General features: G+C 45.6%; 3 protein-coding genes across 3 annotated transcripts; 1 reads left to right on the top strand and 2 right to left on the bottom strand.

Annotated features, from left to right (window-relative positions):
• Positions 1 to 8,887: 8,887 nt before the first annotated feature.
• Positions 8,888 to 10,228, bottom strand: LOC125532353 (alpha carbonic anhydrase 7-like). Its single transcript, XM_048696443.1, has 2 exons — positions 9,973 to 10,228; positions 8,888 to 9,866 (listed from the first exon to the last, which is right to left on the bottom strand). The coding sequence occupies exons 1-2, from the start codon at positions 10,046 to 10,048 to the stop codon at positions 9,082 to 9,084; spliced, it is 861 nt and encodes a 286-aa protein (XP_048552400.1). The 5' UTR covers positions 10,049 to 10,228; the 3' UTR covers positions 8,888 to 9,081.
• Positions 10,229 to 10,372: 144 nt separating this feature from the next.
• LOC125532339 (notchless protein homolog) lies at positions 10,373 to 15,641 on the bottom strand. Its single transcript, XM_048696437.1, has 12 exons — positions 15,348 to 15,641; positions 15,173 to 15,254; positions 14,974 to 15,063; positions 14,734 to 14,859; positions 14,310 to 14,437; positions 13,800 to 13,999; positions 13,246 to 13,309; positions 11,643 to 11,753; positions 11,360 to 11,497; positions 10,977 to 11,119; positions 10,802 to 10,856; positions 10,373 to 10,676 (listed from the first exon to the last, which is right to left on the bottom strand). Exons 1-12 carry the CDS (start codon positions 15,495 to 15,497, stop codon positions 10,536 to 10,538), a joined length of 1,428 nt encoding a protein of 475 aa, XP_048552394.1. The 5' UTR covers positions 15,498 to 15,641; the 3' UTR covers positions 10,373 to 10,535.
• A 14-nt stretch (positions 15,642 to 15,655) lies between these two features.
• LOC125532366 (sm-like protein LSM8) lies at positions 15,656 to 17,863 on the top strand. Its single transcript, XM_048696447.1, has 5 exons — positions 15,656 to 15,864; positions 16,076 to 16,116; positions 16,247 to 16,321; positions 17,361 to 17,413; positions 17,510 to 17,863. Exons 1-5 carry the CDS (start codon positions 15,825 to 15,827, stop codon positions 17,598 to 17,600), a joined length of 300 nt encoding a protein of 99 aa, XP_048552404.1. The 5' UTR covers positions 15,656 to 15,824; the 3' UTR covers positions 17,601 to 17,863.
• Positions 17,864 to 21,601: the final 3,738 nt, after the last annotated feature.

Raw genomic sequence — 21,601 nt, 5'->3', positions numbered from 1 at the left:
AGTGCACGCTTACGCTCCCTTTTGGGGATGTGTGTAGCGTATATCATATTCACCGTTTTGACCTGTGGGGGAAATTTCTTCTGCCCCCCAGTGTTCGGCTGCCGGGGCTCTTCGTCCTCGTCCTCACTTTGTGACCCTTTTCTTTGTTTTCGGCATTTAACTTGCCAGCCTGCTTGAAAACCCAACAATCCCTGTTGGTGTGATTGGCTTGCTTGTCCGGGGTGCCGTGTATCTGGCACGGATGGTTGAGTATGCGGTCCAGGCTGGAAGGTCCTTCATTATTTCTTTTATAGGGCTTCTTCCGCTGGACGGACTTGGAGCCAGTGAATCCGGCGTTGACTGTGGTGTCATCGGTGTTGTTGTCATTGCTTCGGCGTTTGTGTCTGTTGCGCCGGAGCTTGCCAGTGCTATTCTTGGCCTCTGAGGGGCATGTCTCGCTGGCTGTGTTGTTACTACGGGCCAGCCAACTGTCCTCTCCCGCACAAAAGCGGGTCATTAGTGCCCTGAGGGCTGCCATGGACTTTGGCTTTTCTTGGCCGAGGTGGCGTGCTAGCCATTCGTCATGGATGCTATGTTTAAAGGCTGCCAAGGCCTCGGCATCCGGACAGTCAACGATCTGGTTCTTTTTGGTTAGGAACCTAGTCCAAAATTTTCTGGCTGATTCTCCAGGTTGTTGAACTATGTGGCATAAGTCATCGGCGTCAGGTGGCCGGACATAAGTCCCTTGGAAGTTGTCCAGGAAAGCCTCCTTCAAGTCCTCCCAGCTGCCGATAGAATTTTCAGGCAGGCTGTTAAGCCAGTGTCGAGCTGGTCCTTTGAGCTTTAGTGGAAGGTATTTGATGGCATGGAGGTCGTCTCCTCGAGCCATATGTATGTGCAGAATGAAATCCTCGATCCATACTGCGGGACCGGTTGTGCCGTCGTATGATTCGATGTTGACGGGCTTGAACCCCTCGAAGAATTCATGGTCCAGTACTTCATCTGTGAAGCAGAGAGGGTGTGCGGCGCCTCTATATTGGGCCGAGTCGTGGTGTAGCTCTGATGGAGTCCGTCTGCGGTATTCGGCCCGGGCATGTTAGATTTATCATGTCCGACTAGGTATCCTTCTTTGTGCCTCGAAGCACGCCCTCGCGATCCGTAGATCGATCTTGTATGTCCTGTTCTACCGTCCAGGATTTGCCGGAGGTCGTATGTGTGACCCCAAACTCTTCCGTCTCTATTTTTACGAGGTGGTGGGGCAGGCTGCTGTTCGGCCTGAGTTGCCGCTTTATCCCGGCCACGGGGTGGCCGGTCAGCTGCCCTGTCTCAACCACGCGGTGGTCGTTCCACATTACGCGAGGGAGATGTGTGCTCCGGTGCCTCCTCATCGAATTGAGGTAGCAGTCTGCGTTTCGGGTAGCTCTTGGTTGGGTGCGTGTGGCCGTATTCTTCCACTGTCAGGACGTCAGTCCATCTGTCGACGAGCAGATCTTGTTCAGCTTGAAGCTGCTTCTGTTTCTTTTTCAGGCTCCTTGCGGTGGCTATGTGTTGAAGCTTAAAGCGCTCCTGTTCCAGAGGATCCTCAGGCACGATAAAATCTTCGTTGCCAAGGCTTGTTTCCTCTTCGGAAGGCGGACGGTAACTATTGTCCCCCGAGTCATCTTCTATGGCCTGCTCATCAGGGTTGTCTTGCCTGTCGACATGTTCCTCCATTTCGGATGCAGCTCCGATAGGGTCTTCATTGTTTTCGGCGTCGCCCGGAGTGCTATTTTCTCCGATTCCAGTGTTGTCGTCTTTTGAGCGGTGAGGCTTAGGACGGCGATTGGGGCGTCGGCGCTTGGATTGCGTCTCAGAAGGTTTATACTTATCTGGCTCTTCTTTATCGTCGCCAGATCCTTTAGGTGTATCAACCATGTACACATCGTACGAAGAGGTGGCCGTCCAATGTCCGGTGAATGGCGGGTCTTGGCCTTGCTCCCTGTCGGCATCGTCGTCCGTACCGTCGATGTCTTCAGAGCCATAGTCAAGCACGTCGGTTAAGTCATCGACGGTGGCTATGAAGTGGGTGGCGGGTGGGAAGCAAAATTCCTCGTCGTCCGCCTCTAGCACGAACCAAACATAGTTCGGCTGTGAGTCTTCCTCCAAGGACAAGTTCTTCAAATAATTTAGTACATCACCAAAAGGCGAATGTTGGAAGATGTCCGCAATGCTAAATTTGAAAATCGATAACTGATCCAGCTCGGTGTCCGCAGGTGCATCTGGTCTGGAACACATGGCCGGATACGAGTCCGGAGTCCCATTGGCGCAAGCATTGCAGGGTGTCGAGTCCGTGTGCGGCTCCAACGCCATGGGCTTCGTGGCTTTGAAGGGCATGATCTGCTTCAGTTCTGAAACCGTTGCAGCAACAGGAACCGTCTTCTGGACGTACTCCGATAACAGATTTAAGTTATGTTCCTCGGTGCACGGGGAAGCAACTGCCGCGGTCTCGAATCCATTGAAGATCAAGTCTCCACGGATATCTGCGACGTAGTTCAAGCTTCCAAACCTGACCTGGTGGCTAGGGGTGTAGCTATCGATCTGCTCTAGACGGCCAAGTGAGTTGGCCCGCAGTACGAAGCCGTCGAACACAAAGATTTGTCCGGGGAGAAAGGTTTCTCCCTGGACGACGCCATTACTGACGATCAAAGGGGCCATCGAACCTTTTGTCGACGGCATAGTGGAACTCTCAATGAAAGCACCAATGTTGGTGTCAAAACCGGCGGATCTCGGGTAGGGGGTCCCGAACTGTGCGTCTAGGATCGATGGTAACAGGAGACGGGGGACACGATGTTTACCCAGGTTCGGGCCCTCTCTATGGAGGTAATACCCTACTTCCTGCTTGATTGATCTTGATGAATATGAGTGTTACAAGAGTTGATCTACCACGAGATCGTAATGGCTAAACCCTAGAGGTCTAGCCTATGAGTATATGGTAATGAATCTGTCCTATCCGGACTATGCTCTCCGGTTTATATAGACACCGGAGAGATCTAGGGTTACATGAGGTCGATTACATAAGAGGGAATCTTCATAATCAATCGCCTAGCTTGCCTTCGATGCCAAGTAGAGTCCAATCCGGACACGGGTATAATCTTCGGTCTTCATGTCTTCATAGCCCATCAGTCCGGCCCATGGATAACAGGCCGGACGCCCGAGGACCCCTTAGTCCAGGACTCCCTCACTCGTTATGTCCGTGATTCACATCCGACTCCGAACTACCTTCGGTACATCAAAACACATAAACTCATAATATAACCGTCATCAAAATTTAAGCGTGCGGACCCTACGGGTTCGAGAACTATGTAGACATGACCGAGACATGTCTTCGGTCAATAACCAATAGCGGAACCTGGATGCTCATATTGGCTCACATATTCTACGAAGATCTTTATCGGTCAAACCGCATAACAACATACGTTGTTCCCTTTGTCATCGATATGTTACTTGCCCGAGATTCGATCATCGGTATCTCAATACCTAGTTCAATCTCGTTACCGGAAAGTCTCTTTACTCGTTCCGTAATACATCATCCGACAACTAACTCATTAGTTGCAATACTTGCAAGGCTTAAGTGATGTGCATTACTGAGTGGGCCCAGAGATACCTCTCGGACAATCGGAGTGACAAATCCTAATCTCGAAATACGCCAACCCAACAAGTACCTTCGGAGACACCAGTAGAGCACCTTTATAATCACCCAGTTATGTTGTGACGTTTGGTAGCACACAAAGTGTTCCTCCGGTAAACAGGAGTTGCATAATCTCATAGTCATAGGAACATGTATAAGTCATGAAGAAAGCAATAGCAACATACTAAATGATCGAGTGCTAAGCTAACGGAATGGGTCAAGTCAATCACATCATTCTCCTAATGATGTGATCCCATTAATCAAATGACAACTCATGTCAATGGCTAGGAAACATAACCATCTTTGATCAACGAGCTAGTCAAGTAGAGGCATACTAGTGACACTCTGTTTGTCTATGTATTCATACAAGTATTATGTTTCCGGCTGGTACAATTTTAGCATGAATAATAAACATTTATCATGAAATAAGGAAATAAATAATAACTTTATTATTGCCTCTAGGGCATATTTCCTTCGGTCCTGCCAGCTACGCTCTTACCAAAGAAGAGAAGAAAATCTTTTTTGAATGTCTGCTCAGTATGAAGGTCCCGTCTGGCTTCTCATCGAATATAAAGGGAATAATAAACATGGCAGAGAAAAAAAATTCCAGAACCTAAAGTCACATGACTGCCACGTGATTATGACGCAATTACTTCTGGTTGCATTGAGGGGGTTCTACAGGAAAATGTTTGATTAGCCATTGTGAAGCTATGTGCATTTCTCAATGCAATTTCTCAGAAGGTAATCGATCCAGAAATCCTACCGAGTTTATAGAATGATTTCGTCCAATGTCTTGTCAGTTTCGAGTTGGTGTTCCCACCATCCTTCTTTAATATTATGACGCACGTCCTAGTTCACCTAGTCGAAGAGATTGCCCATTTGGTCCAGTATTTCTACACAATATGTTCCCCTTTGAGAGGTTCATGGCAGTCATAAAGAAATATGTTCATAATTGTGCTAGGCCAGAAGGAAGCATCTCCAAGGGCCATGAAACAGAGGAGGTTATTGAGTTTTGTGTTGACTTTATTTCTGACCTTAACCCGATTGGTGTTCCTCAAACGCGGCATGAGGGGAGACTGAGTGGAAAAGGCACGCTAGGAAAGGATTCAGTAATATGTATAGGCGGGCATTCTTTTACTCAAGCACACTAAACAGTGTACAAAGTTCCACCTTGGTGGCTCCGTATATCGAGGAACACATGGATATTGTACGCTCCAAGAACCCGGGGCAATCTGACCCCTGGATTAAATGTACACACATGGCGACTTTCGGTGGTTGGTTGCAAAAACATCTCATGAATGACCCATCAGTTGGAGATGAGTTGTACTTGTTGGTCAGGTCACCATCTTCGACTATATTGACTTTCAAAGGGTACGAGATAAATGGGAATACATTTTACACGATCGACCAAGATAATAAGAGCACTAACCAAAACGGTGGTGTCTGCTTTGATGCAACAAACAACAATAGGAAAAAAGACACATATTATGGTTACATAGAGGAGATATGGGAACTTGACTACGGACCTTCGTTTAAGGTCCCTTTGTTTCGGTGCAAATGGGTCAATCTGACAGGAGGCGAGATAAAGATAGACCCGCCGTACGGAATGACAACAATGGATCTCAACAATCTTGGGTACACAGACGAACCATTCAGTCTATAAGCTATACATAACTAAGTAAAGTTATACCAACAGACCAATTGAAAATGGTGCCGACAATGTCACAATATGTGGCGTACATAACATAAGGCCATCAAAAGATTATAGAGGAAATGTAACAGAGATAAACAATTACACTTAAATGGTTGGTTCACCTGAGCTATTCTGAGAAAAGAACCTCATGAGTAAGTTGTGCTTCTGTATTTCAGCGTGAAAAGAAGTTTACTGTGCTTTTGCATTTTGGCATTGTGAGTAGGAGGACACACAAGTCACAACACCAGTAAAATAATTAATAAGCATAGCAATTTATCAAGAAGGCAATTGTAAGTACAACAATCTTATGTACTATCAATTCTTAATCGATACACTGTATTAGTGCATAAAATATTATGATACAACATAACTGATGAAAGCTTCTTTTTGGAATTCAGAAGCAGTGCTAGACACGACGCTGAAAATAACACTGTCAAAAGTGCCAGATTCATAGAATTGTTGTGTTTTCTATTATCTAAGCCACTGCGCTAGATAAAATGGAAAATCAGCGGCCACAATTTAATAAAGCCACAACAACATATTAAGCCCATTTCTGGATTATCCTACCCCCAAGCCATGAAACAATTTGCATAATTTTTAAAATTAGTTGTTACATGAAACAATTTGCATGATTTTTAAAATTAGTTGTTACATGAAACAATCACATAGTACGTATGGTTTTTGTTATGTAACCTACATACAAAGCATGGGGCCTTCTTTGGATGTAATCCTCGTATATACATTCATTCACTGTAACATATTTATAAGGCAAGAAATGTAAGCACTGTTAGAATTGGAAAAAAAATCTGATAATTGACACAGTTTGGTTCATCAAACATGACTCCAAAATTTGGAGAAAAGAAGAAAAAATGTTGAGGCAAAGAAACAATGTCATGAACACGGATGAGTTTTGACTGCAGAATCTTCTCATTAGTGCTAACAATAACTTTCTGGAGTAACTAATGGTTTTTCTAGAAGATAAACCCCATCCTCCTCCAAAGCAATCAAGCTAGTTATTTCAAAAAAACGGAATCAAGCTAGTTATTAATTATACAACAAGAAAATAATTTGTGTTCGGATATCTTTCCAATCTGTACCTGAATTCTTAAGTGGGTTTTGAACAATCACATAGAAAGAATAAGCAAGGTCCCAGAATCTACAAAATACAGAATCTTCTGACAATTTGCATAACCTGAATAAACAGGACTCCTTATCATAAAATTTAGTACCTTAGCAACTTGTAAGTAATAACCTGTCATAAGAATCTACTCCCTCTGTCCCAAAATATAAGAACGTCTTTAACACTACACTAGTGTCAAAAACGTTCTTATATTATGGGACGGAGGGAGTATTATCTACCCCTGGGGCACAACCCCTGAGATTCTGTATATGGTATAATCAAGGGGAAAAAATATGTGGAAGTAGAACAATTACTGCACCTACCTAACACCTTATACTTCTGTTATATTTACCTAACTAAACCACTGATAACTTCAGCACTGGCTGCCCTGCTAGCGTTTAAAACCAACATCCTCCATATTGCGTCAGAGAGGAGTATAAAATACTTCAGCACTGGCTGCCCTGCTAGCGTTTGAAACCAACATCCTCCATATTGCGTCAGAGAGGAGTAGAAAACATAGACCAGGGAAGGAGAAAAAGGAAAATAAAAATAGCTAGCATAAAGTGAAGGTCTACAAGAGGTAGGAAAAAACCTATAAAAAATATGAATGGAAAATTAACAAATGTGTTATGCATTCCGTTTAGAAATGAAAGATTGGCACAAATTAGTTCTACAAAAAGGGTAGTTAAGAATGTCTCGTTTTTTCTCCAAGACCAACGGGTAGGCCCCCCATCTGCGGGCAGTAATCCAAACGTTGGAAACAATGTGTACTTCACACACACAAAAAAATCAAACTGTTTGTACGTCTATTAAGTATGATGGAAATTCCTAATAAGATTTATTGATACCACTATTTTCTAGCCATCTAGAAAAATAACTAAGTTGTACATTCTCGTTTTAGCAACTGAATAAACCAACCTGGCCAGCATGCATGAATATACAGTTGCCTCTTAATTTCATGAAAACAAAATAAAGCAGCGGCTCCACGTGTCATTTTCTAACTCCTGTCTTTGTAGGAAATGAACTGAATACTATTAGAATCATTTTCAGAAAGGAAGTAATGAAGCTAATATATAACCAGTTTAATTCAGAAATCTAGAATGAAGAAAATACAAGGAGAGTTGAGAAATAAAAAGAAGAAAGTTTCAGGGTAATAGAAGAAGAAGAAGCTGCAAAGATTAGAACCAAGCAAGCACTGCACGAGCACAAATTAGAGCGACTCAATCTACAACAACAAGAAAAATAAATCTTAATCTTTCTCTCAGCCGAAGCCTCCCTCTCGATCTCTCAGTCTCTCTCTCACAAGTCAGAACAGAACCAATCTCACTCAGCATGTTTTCTCTCCCCACAATATAATCTTCCCACCCACCCCAGCGACGAGCCGACGACCTCCCTTCCCGCTCAGCCTCCCTACCTGCCCACGCTGTGCGGTATGCATGCTAGTCGGCGGCTCACATGACATGAGCAGTCAGTACCATGTCATTAGCACATTGCCATGTTGAACTTGGTAACCAGCATATCATTGTCAAATTTCCACTACATATATAAACCATTAGTCAGAAAATTCTAGTATGTGAACCGCCAGCAGCGAGCTCGCCATGCATTGTCCACGCGCGCCTCACATGGACCTTTCACTACCTAGTACGAGAGGACCGGGAAGGACGCACCTCTGGTGTACCAGTTATCGGGCCATTATATATGTCGTCAGCTAGCACGCAGGCCAGCAGGTGCAGCGTGCCGTACATACCGTCGTGCATCGTCGTTCTGCTGGCAATCGCTGCGCATGGTTGTCCTTGTCCTGCTGGTTGCCGCTCTCACACCGCCTTCCGCAAGCACGTACGTACGTCACTGGCCTTGAGCACGCCGGCCGCCGTCCGCGAGTATGCATGCTGTTGACATCGTATGTCTGGGAGTGCCTAGTGGCCCTTGTTGTTAGCCATGCATGTTGTGGCCGCCGCAGCAATCCGGGAGGACGCCACACTCCGCCAGCACGCCCTTGTCCGTATGGATGCTGGCCGTCGTCGCCCGCCACCGTCGTTTGGGTGGACGCCGCCCTCTGCGAGCTATCCGTCCCGTCCTAGTGTGGACGCCGGCCGGCATCCGGGAGCACGTCGTGGATCGATTGGAAGCCGTACGTACGTCCTCAATGAGCAAGCCCTCAATCGTTTGCGTGGCCGCTGCGTCCTGGTGGTTATCTCTGTCTGTGGTCGAGCGCATGCAAGTTGTCGTCTCGGACCTGGCTGTCTTGTAGATGTTGGCCCACTACCCATCACTTTTTTTTTGAGAGTAGAGATACATACGTATAGCATTGACTGCCTTGTGGTGTGGTGCACGCACATCCCAAAAGTACATTTGGACGGTTGCTACAAAATTGAAATTAATATATATATATACCCATTTTAGTATGTAAGTATGTTTATTTCAACTTTGTACGTATTCAAACACCTTTTGGTATGTATGTAGATGTTTACTCATTTTGATATGTATAGTGTCAAAAACGTTCTTATATCGTGGGACGGAGGAGGGAGTACGTACTATGTCTTGCTTATTGTACTCTCTCTGTAAACAAATGTAAGAGCGTTTAGATCACTATTTTAATGATCTAAATGTTTTTATATTAGTTTACGGAGGGAGTACTAGGGATTGGATGGAGATGGTGGTGTTTGGCGGGTTGTAGAAGGCGACTTGGCGGGCATTGAGCGGCTGCGGCGGCCTGTTGTCCTGGTGAGGCAGCGGCGCGGTGATGAGTTGTAACTGCTCCTGGCTCAGCTCCCTGCCCTTGCCCAGAATGTTCCACATCACCTTCTCCGTGCAGGGCGGCGTGGTGAGCGACCCCATGTACCGGAAGTAGCTCCCCGTCCGCTTCTGCAGCGACTTGAGCTCCACCACGCCGGCGGCCACGGTGGGCGTCGTCTTGAGCTCGCGCAGCTTCTCCGTCAGCTGGTCGTAGAAAGGGTCGGGGTTGCCGATCTCGTAGAGGATGCCGATGACGGCCTTGTGGTCCTGGTCGTCGACGTGGACCATGTGGAGCTCCAGCGGGAAGCGCTTGCCGTTGACGGTGTGCTCCCCCGGCACGTGCCAGTGGATCATCTTGAACTTGAACTCCTTGACGGTGCCGTCGGCGGTGGTGACGTTGATGGAGCCCGGCATGACGGGCTCGCCGCCCTGCTCGAAGCTCATGACGATGTCCTTGCCGGTGTTGTGGAGGGTGGCGTTGGAGGGGGCGTAGACGCGGGTCAGGGTGTCGAGGTTGGGGTTGGGGACGGCGTTGGCGATGACGATGTCGATGGGGGACTGCGCCTTGCCGTCGCCGCACGCCTTGTACGCCGGGCTCAGCTTGCCCCAGTTCTCCGGGCCGTCGGGGGTCCCCGGCGTGTACCCGAAGCTGGGCCCACCACCTTCATCATCTGCATTTCATTTCAATCCTTCTTTTCTTCATCATCGCATGCAATTCCACTCCACCAATTATCATCTCTTCTTTTATTATTAAGAAAGAAAGAAAGAGACACTTACGCGAGAGAGCGACGGCGAGGAGGGAGGAGACGATGACGACGACAGCGGCCCATGCCGATGACATTTGGGACGCCATTGATCTGGATGATGAAATTGGATGGGTGTTTGTTTGTTGAGGGCAAGTGGCTTAAATAGGTAAGGGAGGGAGGAAGGAAATAGTAGGGAAGGAGAAACATATAGATAGCGTGGCACCGCTAAATCATTTTGTGGCCATCTTGCCTTGTATGCTTGCTTCTTCTATATATGGATATGGATGGACCAAAAATAGACGACAGTCAAACTTTGTCTATTTTCAATCAATCAAAAAATAATAATAATCACCAAACCTAAATAACACTACTACTACTACTACTCTACTAGTATAGTAGTAAATAAATTATATAAAATCAACACAAGCATCTACTGTAGTAGAGTAATTAACGTTCATCATCCACATGCTCAATAAATTGATCATCAATCACATTTCTAGTTGATCCGACCAACACACCAGCTTGTCTCTGCTCCCCAACAGACTACTACGTAGAGTAGTACTAGATACTTACTACTACAAGAGGAATGAAAGCTTAGTTCATCCACAACTTTAGGACCCTGTCTTTGCCACCAGAGACAACCTTCTCACCGTCGGGGCTCCAATCCACGGCGTACACCTCGTCCGCGTGCCCTGGCAGGTCCTGCTTCAGCTTGCGCGCCCGGATATCCCACACCTGATTCATGTCCATGTCCATGTCATCAACCAATCCACAAGAACAAAATGCACTGTCTTCATCTTCATCTTCTTCTCTACTCTAATGACATGATGAAATGCCAACAAAAACATAACATTACATACCTTTAGGGTCGAATCCTTGCTTCCACTCAGCAGAAGCCGACTGTCGGCGGACCAGCTATACAAAAGACAACCATCATGTTAGATTGTTATAGGCATCAGATATCCATGTGAAACTAAACTGGCAATGTATATGTTTCTAGACTAGAGAAGAAAGGCTCCTGCTGCTGCTGCTGACCTGATCTGGTACACATCCGCGACATGCCCTCGGAAAGCTGCGACGAATTTGCCCGTGATGCCGTTCCACAGCTTGACCGATTTGTCAAAGGAGGCACTCGCCAGCCACTGCCCGTCAGGGGAGAAGTAGACATGGTTCACCACCTGCGTGCACACAGCAAAACAGACAGCGCAAACAGTTGTAAGCATAGCTTCAGCCAAATGAGTTGCCTCCTTGCCTTGCACGAATGCAAAGCAATAAGTTCTAACAATTTCAACACTGCTCTGCTTTTCTTTCTGAATGATTTTTTATGCGACGACTCCGTTGAGTTAACGTCAGAGATTCATTGTTATGTCCAGGTTACACGGGGTGGGGGAGCGCAAAACACTATATCATAATTATACCTTCTGATGACCAGTCATGCGAGCTTTCGGCTGTTTGCTAATCGTTGGTTCCCAAAGAAACATGGTAAAATCATCTGAACCAGAGACCAGCCTCTCAGGAGCATTACCCCTCATCTTCTCATATCTTGCAAGAGCTGCCTAAACATGCAAAGCTGTCAGTTGTGCAGTCTCGCTTCCAAAGTTTTACCATAAGAATAATGTCAAGCAGCTTAAGTAAAATCTAATTTATCGTTCCGGCAAGCATAATAATTTTTTAAACAAATTGTGCCACACGTGAACTTACCTCTTTCATTTCCTCTGGACTTGAAAATGTCTTGCCGGTATGGTCATATGCCCCAGTGCGGAGAACATATTCTGTGCTCAAGGCAAGCGAATTTACCCAGTGCCCATGACCCTGAATACATAAAATAAAATTATGTCAAAAATGCATAGCAAAAACTTAATATGGGATGGTTTCACCACACAAAAAAATGGGATCGCTGATTTGATAGTGTGATAACAACTCATGGAACACGACACCAAGTGCACGCCAAAATCACAATGAAAATCAGTTGAAAAGCATTCGACAAACTCAATTCACCCACAATAGAGCTCACAGCTCACAACTGAAGGATCTCTACTTGGTATTTGCTGGTATATTGGTCACAACATACATATTAGATATTAAAACACAAATGAAAAGCAGAGTTGAGAAACCAGAGCAAGATCTACTCATAGCATGCAGGTACAAAAGTGTTTAGGGTTAATTCGATATGTGCCATTGCCAACTTTGATTATTTGAAAAAAAGAACTGCAAAAAAGCTTACAGAAATGCCGCTGCCAACACTTGGGTAGATCAATAAATGCCAATAAAGATGTCGCATGTATCGAATAAACCCTTTTTTACAGTGGAATTTTTTCGTAGGTGGATTTGTTCGATTAATCAAAGTTGATAGTCTAAATGCATAGAAGAGCAAGTGAAATAATCATGGTCGGCTGATATGCTGTTGATATTAGCATACAGGCCATAAACATGAGCTTATTCTGTTGATGGCTAGCATCCCAGCATGACCAAAATCTGATAGTCTAGTGCGCTATGGTCAGCCTCCTCAAGTGTTCCACTCCGCCCATGAAACTAGACAGGTTGGCAGATCAATCTAGTAGATACTTGAGTTCAAATCCTATACCTTGAGATGGAGGTCTATGGGAACCTAACGCCCAGTTATGTCCTAAACTTTTGCCAATATGACCCTCTTTCTAACAGGGCTGAACATGAACGTTATAAACTGACACCCTACTGAAGATGAAAGTTATATGCTCAACGGAACACAGAATTTGCAAAGGACAAGACACTTCTACAAGCTGTTCACTTCAAGACTGTGACTTCATCATATCTCATTGGTTGAAAAAAATAAAACTTGTTTAACAATTTTTACACTGTGACAACAAGTTGGGTGAGAGACTGGCTAAACACATTCAGCTACAAGAATTCTCATCTGCGAAGAAATCTTCCAAGCAACTCGGGTAATATCCCTGTGTGTTGTAAATGCAATTTTTGAATATCTAAGCAAACATAGTGACACCATTAACATACCAAATTAGAATATGATTAATTATTGAGATGACAAAGATGGCTATGAAGGGAATTTCTGACCAATCTCAATACCGTTATTCATTCCCATAGCCAATCAAAAAAAGGTGGATTGGTGTTGACATTTAGTCAGAAAGTTGACCAGGCATGTTCTTGGCCATTAATGTAGTTACACAAGTTGGACAGATCCTACTTTGATAATAACTACATGACATGACTTGAAAGGCATACATACAGTGGGTTGAAAAAAGAACATTGATTTCATTATTGTGCATAAGCATTTGCAGAAGAATATGCTTGGAATTGTTAACATTACCTGCAGTGTTTTGACCAACTTGCCCTGAGTAGTTTCCCATACTTTGATTAAACAATCTTCAGAACTGCAGTAGAAAGACATTATTTTCAGAATTGTATATGTAATATATTACCTGAAGAGGGGAAATTCACAAACGCCATTCACGACAACACTAGACACTTGCGGTCTAGGACGTAAGTGATTCAGAACATGCTTTCAGTTAATGGCATTAGCCATCAAGGGTGCTGGGAGTGTCAGTCAACCGCTTTGCCAACAATTGTGGCTATAAGGATTTAAGAGCGAATAAAAGTAAAAATAACAAGGAACTGATGAACCAGCGAAAGTAACCTACCCGCAACAACATATATGCTTACCGGTACAGGGTACATTTTGTTCTTGTTGACAACAATTATCCAAAGAGAAAACGCTGAGTATTATTATACAGTTAAGTTTATATATTGTCTTCCACACATCATGTATCAGAGGGCCAAACAATAGTGATTTACTACACAATAGCACGTATACAGTTTCCTTTTACTGCAAGAAGAAAAAGGACAGCCAAGTAATAATCTTACCCTGTATATATCAAACCGTCTCCACCCCACTTGACACAGGTCACAGCATTGGTGTGACCTGAAAGGGAAATAACACACTTCTTTGTGGTAATGTCCCAAATTCGTGCATCGCCATCTTTACTTGCACTTACAAAACGACGGGAAGGAGATTGCAAATGAACTGGCTCCCAAGATACAGCAGTAATCCACTTTCTATGTCCCTATTGTAAAAACACCAGAATGAATGACTAGATGTAGCAAGAGTGGAAAAACATATGCAAGAAATAAATTCGATATGGATATCTTCTTTCTAGCAATCTGAGTTAGGAAATTCAGTCTTGTACGAAACAAACAAACTTGTAGTTCTTGCTAACTAGCATTTATTTTGGTAAATGGTTCATAGCAAATTCTCACTTGATGATTAGGATATAATGGAGTGTGATGTGCAAATGAAGAAATGAGATAAAATCTTATTCTATCTTACAGTAGATTCTAGATGTCCGAAAATAAAGAAATGTGCTGCAATCTTACCGTAAGAGGAGTGCCCAATTGATTGCCTGTTTTGGGGTCCCATAATATAAGCTCTCCTGACTTGCTTCCACTAACAAGATGTTTCCCATCAGGTGACCATGCAATGCAGAGAACCCAATTCTTGTGGCCTACTCACAAAATACAGGGTTATTTCATAACACTTTGAAAGTAGCGACAATATCACAACACCCTAAAAGGAGCACAGATGTGCGAATGGAACTAGCTGAAAGAGTGATAAGAGTCCCAGAAGAGATGAGAAAGACAATCAAATTTTAGCATCATAATTAATGTTACAAGAGAGCTAGCACTAGCAGAGGCAAAGAAAGATGAATTCCCATTACTCCAGTATATGAGCAGCAGAATGTAATAAGCATAGTTATTAGCATAGAGAATGGGCAGAAAGAATTCAAGCTGAGAAACTGACCTTTGCATGTGTACAATGGGGTCTGTGTGCTGAGGTCCCAGAAGCGAACAGTGGTGTCGCCTGAACCACTAGCCAGGCATCTCCCGTCGGGGCTGAAAGAAACGGCCAATACAGCCTCGGTGTGGCCTGCAGGCAGGCAGACGGTAAGATTGTCATCATTCCTTGCTACTGACCGGAAAGAAGCAGAGCAGAGCAGAGAAGCAGAATCATGGATTGGATGGAAGTAGTGAGCGTACTGACCTGCGATTGTGGCTGAGCATCGGTTGACGGGCCTGATGCGGAAGACGGCCTGCGGCTGGTAGACGATGCGCAGGGTGACCTCCGCGGTGGCTTCAAATCAAATCAAATTGTTGATTTTGATTTGAGAAGGAAGATTGATTGGTTGTTGATTATATGCTACTACTATTCTACTGACTGACTGACTGACTGACTGACTGACCGTTGTTGCGTTGCATGAAGGCGCCGAGCTGGACGGAGAGCTCCTCGTCGCCGACGTAGAAGGCGTAGGGCAGCTTGTCCTCCTGCCGTTGCGTTGCATCAGGTGAGGTGAGGTAGGAAAAAGAAGAGAGAGAGCAAGAAGAAAAGAAGAAGAAGAAGAAGCAATAGGTGGGTACGTTGTGTAGTAGTTGGTTGACGATGTCCTGGAGCTGCGGCGGTCCGACGTTGTGCGGCAGGTAGAGCGCCGCGCCCAGATGCTCCCCCTCCGCGCTCACCAGCTGGCACATCACGCTGCTGCTGCTTCCGTTGCCGCCGGCGGCGTCCATCTCTCTCCTTTTCTTTTCTTTTCTGTAGGGGAGAGGAGAGGAGGGGAGGGGAGGGTGGCGGCGGCGGCGGAGGAAGAAGAAGACGAGGGAGGGAGGGAAAGACTGTTTGGGCCGGTTGCTTGCTAATAATAACAGAAGAAGACGGCCCAGCCCACCAAGTCTCTTTCTTTCTTGTTGGTCTGGTCTGATGAAGTGAACTGAGGGAACCCTAGCTCGATTCGATTCCACCACCGCCGCCGCCGCCGCCGCCCAAGCCCGAGGAGGACGATACGATTCCACCACCGCCGCCGCCGCCGCCCAAGCCCGAGGAGGAGAGAAGGGGAGAGGATGGCGTCCGTGGGGCCGACGCTCGAGTCCCTCGTCGACCGTGAGTCTCCCTGCCCTTCCTTCCTTCCTACTCCCCTTCTCTATGCTAAAGAAGGAGAGGAGTACATGCTTGTGATCCTCTCTGTCCCTCGACTGACTGACTGACTGACTCCTTCAAATCAAGAGGAGTAGCTTGTTTCAATTTCCTTGGATTTCTTCGTCCACTCAACTCTTTTCTCCTTATTTATGTATGTATGTATGTATGTATGTAGAGGTGATCTCCGTCATCACCAACGACGGCCGCAACATCGTGGTAATTTAAGCTCTTTTCTTTCTTTCTTTCTTTCTTCTTTACTATTGCTATTGCTATTGCTGCCTCTGCTCTGCTGTCTTCATAACAAAAATAAATAAAAATAAAAAATCTTTCTTCTTTACTCAATCAGGGGACTCTGCGCGGGTTCGACCAGGCCACCAACATAATCCTCGACGAGTCCCACGAGAGGGTCTACTCCACTAAGGTAAGGTTATCTCTTTAGTTCAACTGCCAATACCAATACATCGTCATCATATACTGTATTTACTTACATCCTCACTAAGGTAGATAGAGGCACATCGCATTGCGCTGCTGTCATGTGACACAAAAATCCATCGCCGCTTGTAATTCTCTTACGCTTGTCTTTGCCTTACTTGAAACACACACCAATCAATTGTCTGCTCTGTCTGTTTTACAAATCAAATAATTCATTCATTCATGCTATGCTATGCTTCCTGCCTGTGTGCTCGCTTGTATCATCAATCATGAATTCATGATCCAACAACACATTCCTTCCCCCAAAATGACTTACTTATCATGCTCTGTTTACCCTACCTCTAGTCTATCTATCTTTACAATGTCCCCTGATTCTGTCTGCCGTGATGTGATGATGAGAAACAATAATAAATCAAATCCGCTAAAACAAAACACACACTCACTCTGTTCTAGTATCCACAAACATGTACTCCCTCTGTAAACTAGTACGTACATGCTTGTGATCCTCTCTGTGCCTTGCGGCTGCACAGAATTACCAAGCTTAGCTTTTTCTCATGTGATTACATAAGGAAGGAGGAATCCTCGTTCTAGCCGTGCCACGCTTTACCATGCAACACCACAACACTTCATCCCCCCATATGTACATGTATACATCATCTTCTTAGGACCAAGGACCAGTCCAGCTTTCTATTATAACTCTACTGGTCTCTTATTTGTTCACAAGGTGTCATGCTAGTTAGTAAGCTTACTCTGTGTGCTCTGCTGCCCCGGTTTTTATGAAATCAAATTTTCAGCCCCATCCTTTTTCCTCTGTCTGCCCATGCGGTGATTGGTTTTCCAGTTTCGGTATTTCTGTTAGGCTCCTTTTTGTAATCATCAAGGTTTTCATATGGAAATCCTACAAGACTTGCTGTCTTTCTTGCATAAATAAATTATACGTACTAGTTCCTTGGACACTGACTCTTCTTGTTGAGTTTTATACCCTCCCTGTCAATCTCCCTGCTGACAGACGCCGTGTTGTGTTGCAGGAGGGAGTACAGCAGCTTGTCCTCGGTCTGTACATCATCAGGGGTGATAACATGTGCGTGCCCCTTTCACTTCTGTACATGTATGCATTAACTGAATTTTTTGTATGTATGTATGTAAAAATGGAGTTGTTTGTTGACGGCGTATGCAGAGGCGTGGTGGGTGAGGTGGACGAGGAGCTGGACGCGGCGCTGGACATGTCGAAGCTGAGAGCGCAGCCCCTCAAGCCAGTCATCCACTGAAGATGATGACATGTTCTATCGATCTGATCCTGATCGCGCAAGCCGAAGCTGATGTTGCTCAGTCAATCTGTACCGTAGGTTAATCGATTGATCGCTCACTCGTATCTCATATCTCATATCATGGACCCTTGTATGATGAAAAAAAACAGGGTTTGCTCCGTCGATGGACCGGTCATGTTCTTGTATGAGAGAGTGATACATGCATCTCTGTGCACGTAAGTAATGAATGAATGAATGAAGTAGGCAATTGATGTTGGAAGCTACATTGATATTATGATGATCCATTTAGTTGACAGCAGAGAAGAGAAATCGCCCAAAGGAAATTGAAATCGATTTTTTACACAGGTACTCCGTAGTAAATATACACTATGTATGTGTGTAGATGATACACATTTGCTTGCACTGCATTGCAATGCATTGCATGTGAGGGAGGGAGGGAGGGAGGGAGGAAGGAAGGAAGGGTAATATATAATACAGTAGAGCAGATATCTAGATAGATAGAAAAGGTAGGTAAAAAAAGGTGGATGATGGTGGTCCGGCTCCGGCTCCGGCTCCGGTGGTGGTTCAGGAGGGGTTGGAGGCACCGGCGGTGGTGGCGTTGGGCCTAACGGCGCTGTAGTTGCAGGAGATGAAGAACTGGCCCTGGCGGGGGCCGCTGAGGCAGGGGGCGCGGCCGCAGCCGACGAAGTGGTACGTCTTCTCGATCATGATGACGAAGTGGCCGCAGTCGCGGAAGTCGTGGCCGGAGGTGCAGTGCTTGGTGCCCTTCTCGTAGATGTACTCCTCCCTCTCCCAGCTGCACAGCGCGTCCTCGGCGGTGCCGTTGTTGCCCACGAAGAAGCACTCGCCGTAGCCCAGCGGATGGGCCTGCGGCGAGTGCCGGGCCTGGTCGCAGTCCTGCTGTATCTGCGCCGCCCACCGCCGCGCGTACAGGGCCAGCGTCTTGTCCCACGCCAGCGTCGGCGCGTCATACTTGGCGCGCACCTTGTTGTGCTCGTTCACGAACTCGCGGGACATGCCCTTGTAGAACCCCGCCCCCGGCGGGGGCGGCGGTGCTCCTGCTCCTGCTCCTGCTCCTGCCGGAGACGATGCCGGTGTTGTTGCTGCTGCTGGAGATGATGATGGTGTTGCTGCCGCTCCTGCTGGATAGGATGATGACGATGATGGTGTTGCTTCTGCTCCTGCTGGAGAGGACGATGATGATGGCGACGACGCCTGCTGCTGCTGTTGGTCGCTCGTCGGTTCGCTGCTGCTGCTGGTGGTGTCGGCGGCCGTGCTGCTGGTGGTGGAGGTGGTGTCGGCGGCGGCCATGCCCAGGAGGAGCAGGAGGAGCAGTACGTGTGGTAGAGCAGGTGGTGGTGGTGCGGCGAGGAGGAGCGTCGTCCGCGCCATTGCCGCCGGCCTCTCTCTCAAATCTCAATGCCGACGTACGGACGTGGATGCAACTGTATGATTGATACCTATAATATCACCACCAAAGGAGGAGTGGAGAGGAGAGGAAAGGAGTTTGGTTGGCCGGCCGGCGTCCATGCTACCTCACCTTTTTTTGACGTGCATGCATGACATACAAACCGGAACTTGCTTATTTTGGACACCATATCACCATCAACTAATAACCGGCTCCTGGTAATCATTTTCATCTTGAAACGATCGAGTGGTTAAACGAAGATGACAATATCGATCTGTGTAGAGAGTTTAGTGAGAAACAAGTGAAGGAAGCTTTGTTGCAATGGACTCTAATAGAGCCCCTGGACCAGATAATATCCCTGCCGACTTTTATCAGGCATGCTGGGAGATTGTCAAGGACCATATTATGTCCTTGTTCAAGCACTTTCATAATGGGACACTGGATGTCCAGCGTCTCAACTATGGCGTTATCACCCTCCTTCCCAAGATATCCGGGGCTGGCAGGATTCAACAATTCCGGCCTATTTGCCTGTTGCACTGTCCAAATAAGCTGTTAACTAAGGTGTTAGATCGTCAGGTAGCTAAGTATGCCGACAAGTTAATTAGCCCTACCCAGAATGGCACAATGCCTTTGTTAAAGGAAGAAATATCATGGATGAACTCATGAACTATACCCATGTGAAGAAAAGAATTGGGGTGGTGTTGGAATTGGACTTTGAGAAAGCATATGATAAGGTGAATTGGGATTTTCTCCTCGAATGTCACAAACTCCGAGGATTTAGTGATACCTAGTGTGGATGGATCAAGCAGATTCTCCATAATCGCACGGTTAGCATCAAAGTGCCAAAGGAGTGCGTCTAGGTGACCCCCATTCTCCTTTTCTCTTTAATCTAGATGCTGATAGCCTCACTAAGATGATAAAGAATGCCCCAAAAAATAACCTGGTGGTGGTCATGGCACCTGACCTCATCCCTAATGGTGTGGCCCTACTTCAATACATCTGCCTAGACCATGATGTTGACAAGGCAGTTAATCTGAAGTTGCTGCTCTACATATTTGAAATGATGTCCGGGCTTAGGGTTAATTTTCAGAAAAGTGAGATCTTAATAGTGGGGGAGATGATATTGTGGTGAAATAATATGCAGTACTATTCAAGTGCGATATTGGTAGCTTCCCTCTTAAGTATCTTGGAATGCCTGTTAGTTTTACAACGCTTAAAAACTCGGATTGGAAGTTTATTATTGGCAAGTACCCGCAAAAGTTTGATGCCTGGGTAGGAAATGCCGAATCTGTGGGTTGGAGGCACACCCTTTTAGATTATGTCCTCACTCAAACCTCTCTTTATCATATGTCTATGTGGCTCATGAACAAAACATTTATTGAAAAACTTGACAAGCACAATAGAAGGTTCTTCTGGCAGCTTGTAATAAAAAAGGAGATACTATCTTTTCAAATGGAGGAGAATTTGTAGATCGAAAGATAAAGGAGGGCTAGGGGTTAAGGACCTCTGAAAACAGAACATCAACTTGATGGTCAAATGGTGGTGGAAGCTTGAGATCCAATATGGGATTTTGCAGGACATCGTCCGTGCCAGATATCTGAAAAACAAAACTGTAGCTTTAGTTGGTCTGAGGTTCTCGGATCCCCCCTGTTGGAAAGCCCTTCTAAAAATTAAAGATCTTTACATGGTTGGTAAGAAAATTAGGATTGAATCTGGGAACGTCGCTAGGGTCTAGAAAGACTCTATTAATGGGCTGATCCCATTTCAGATTCAATACCCTATGCTCTTCGACATTTGTAACTTTCAAGATTGTACTATGAGTACCTTTCGGTCTGTAGATGTTGCTACCTTTTTGTAAAGGAGGCTCAGTTCTGATATGACTGGGCAGTGGGATTCGATGTGCAAAACTATCTCTGATATCCACCTATCGGTGATAGTGATCATGTTTACTGGGGGCTCAACAACAATGGTAAATATATGGCAAAGTCTATGTACAAATGGCTTGAGAGACCCCTTAGTGGGTATAACTTTAAATGGATTTGGAAAGCTAGGATGCCTCTCAAGATAAAAAAATGTGGCGGTTGTCACAAGTTGTTGTACTTACCAGCCAGGTGATGAAGAAGAAAAAGTGGCTCGATAATTCGTGTCCCTCCTTTTGCAGCGAGTTAGAAACTTCCCGGCATCTATTTTTACCTGCCCTCTTGCTAGAATTGTTTGGCGATAGCTTGGAGTTGTGCTGGGAACCGAGAGCTGTCCTAATACTTATTGGCAATATTTTTCCTGGTGCCAGACTTTCCTCCCTGATGGAGAGAATTTTTATACGGTGGGACTTGCAGCCATATCCTGGGAAATTTGGCTGGCCCGTAACCGTGTTATGTTTGAGAAGAAGTAGATTAAATCCCCATCTGAAGTTGTTTTATCCATGTGTTCTTTCTTGTTATATTGAGTAGGTCTACAACAAGGCAAGGACGCGAAGACTCTCCGCACAGGTGCTGAGATGGTGAGGGCAAGCACTATGCATCTTATGAAGCTATGCGATTCAGCCAGATGTCCGATTGAAGGACAGTAGATGGCGGTCTCTAGGATGTGCTTC

This window comes from Triticum urartu, chromosome 1, assembly GCF_003073215.2.
Source record: "Triticum urartu cultivar G1812 chromosome 1, Tu2.1, whole genome shotgun sequence".
NCBI classification, from domain to species: Eukaryota; Viridiplantae; Streptophyta; class Magnoliopsida; order Poales; family Poaceae; genus Triticum; species Triticum urartu.
This window is presented reverse-complemented; position numbering and strand designations above follow the sequence as displayed.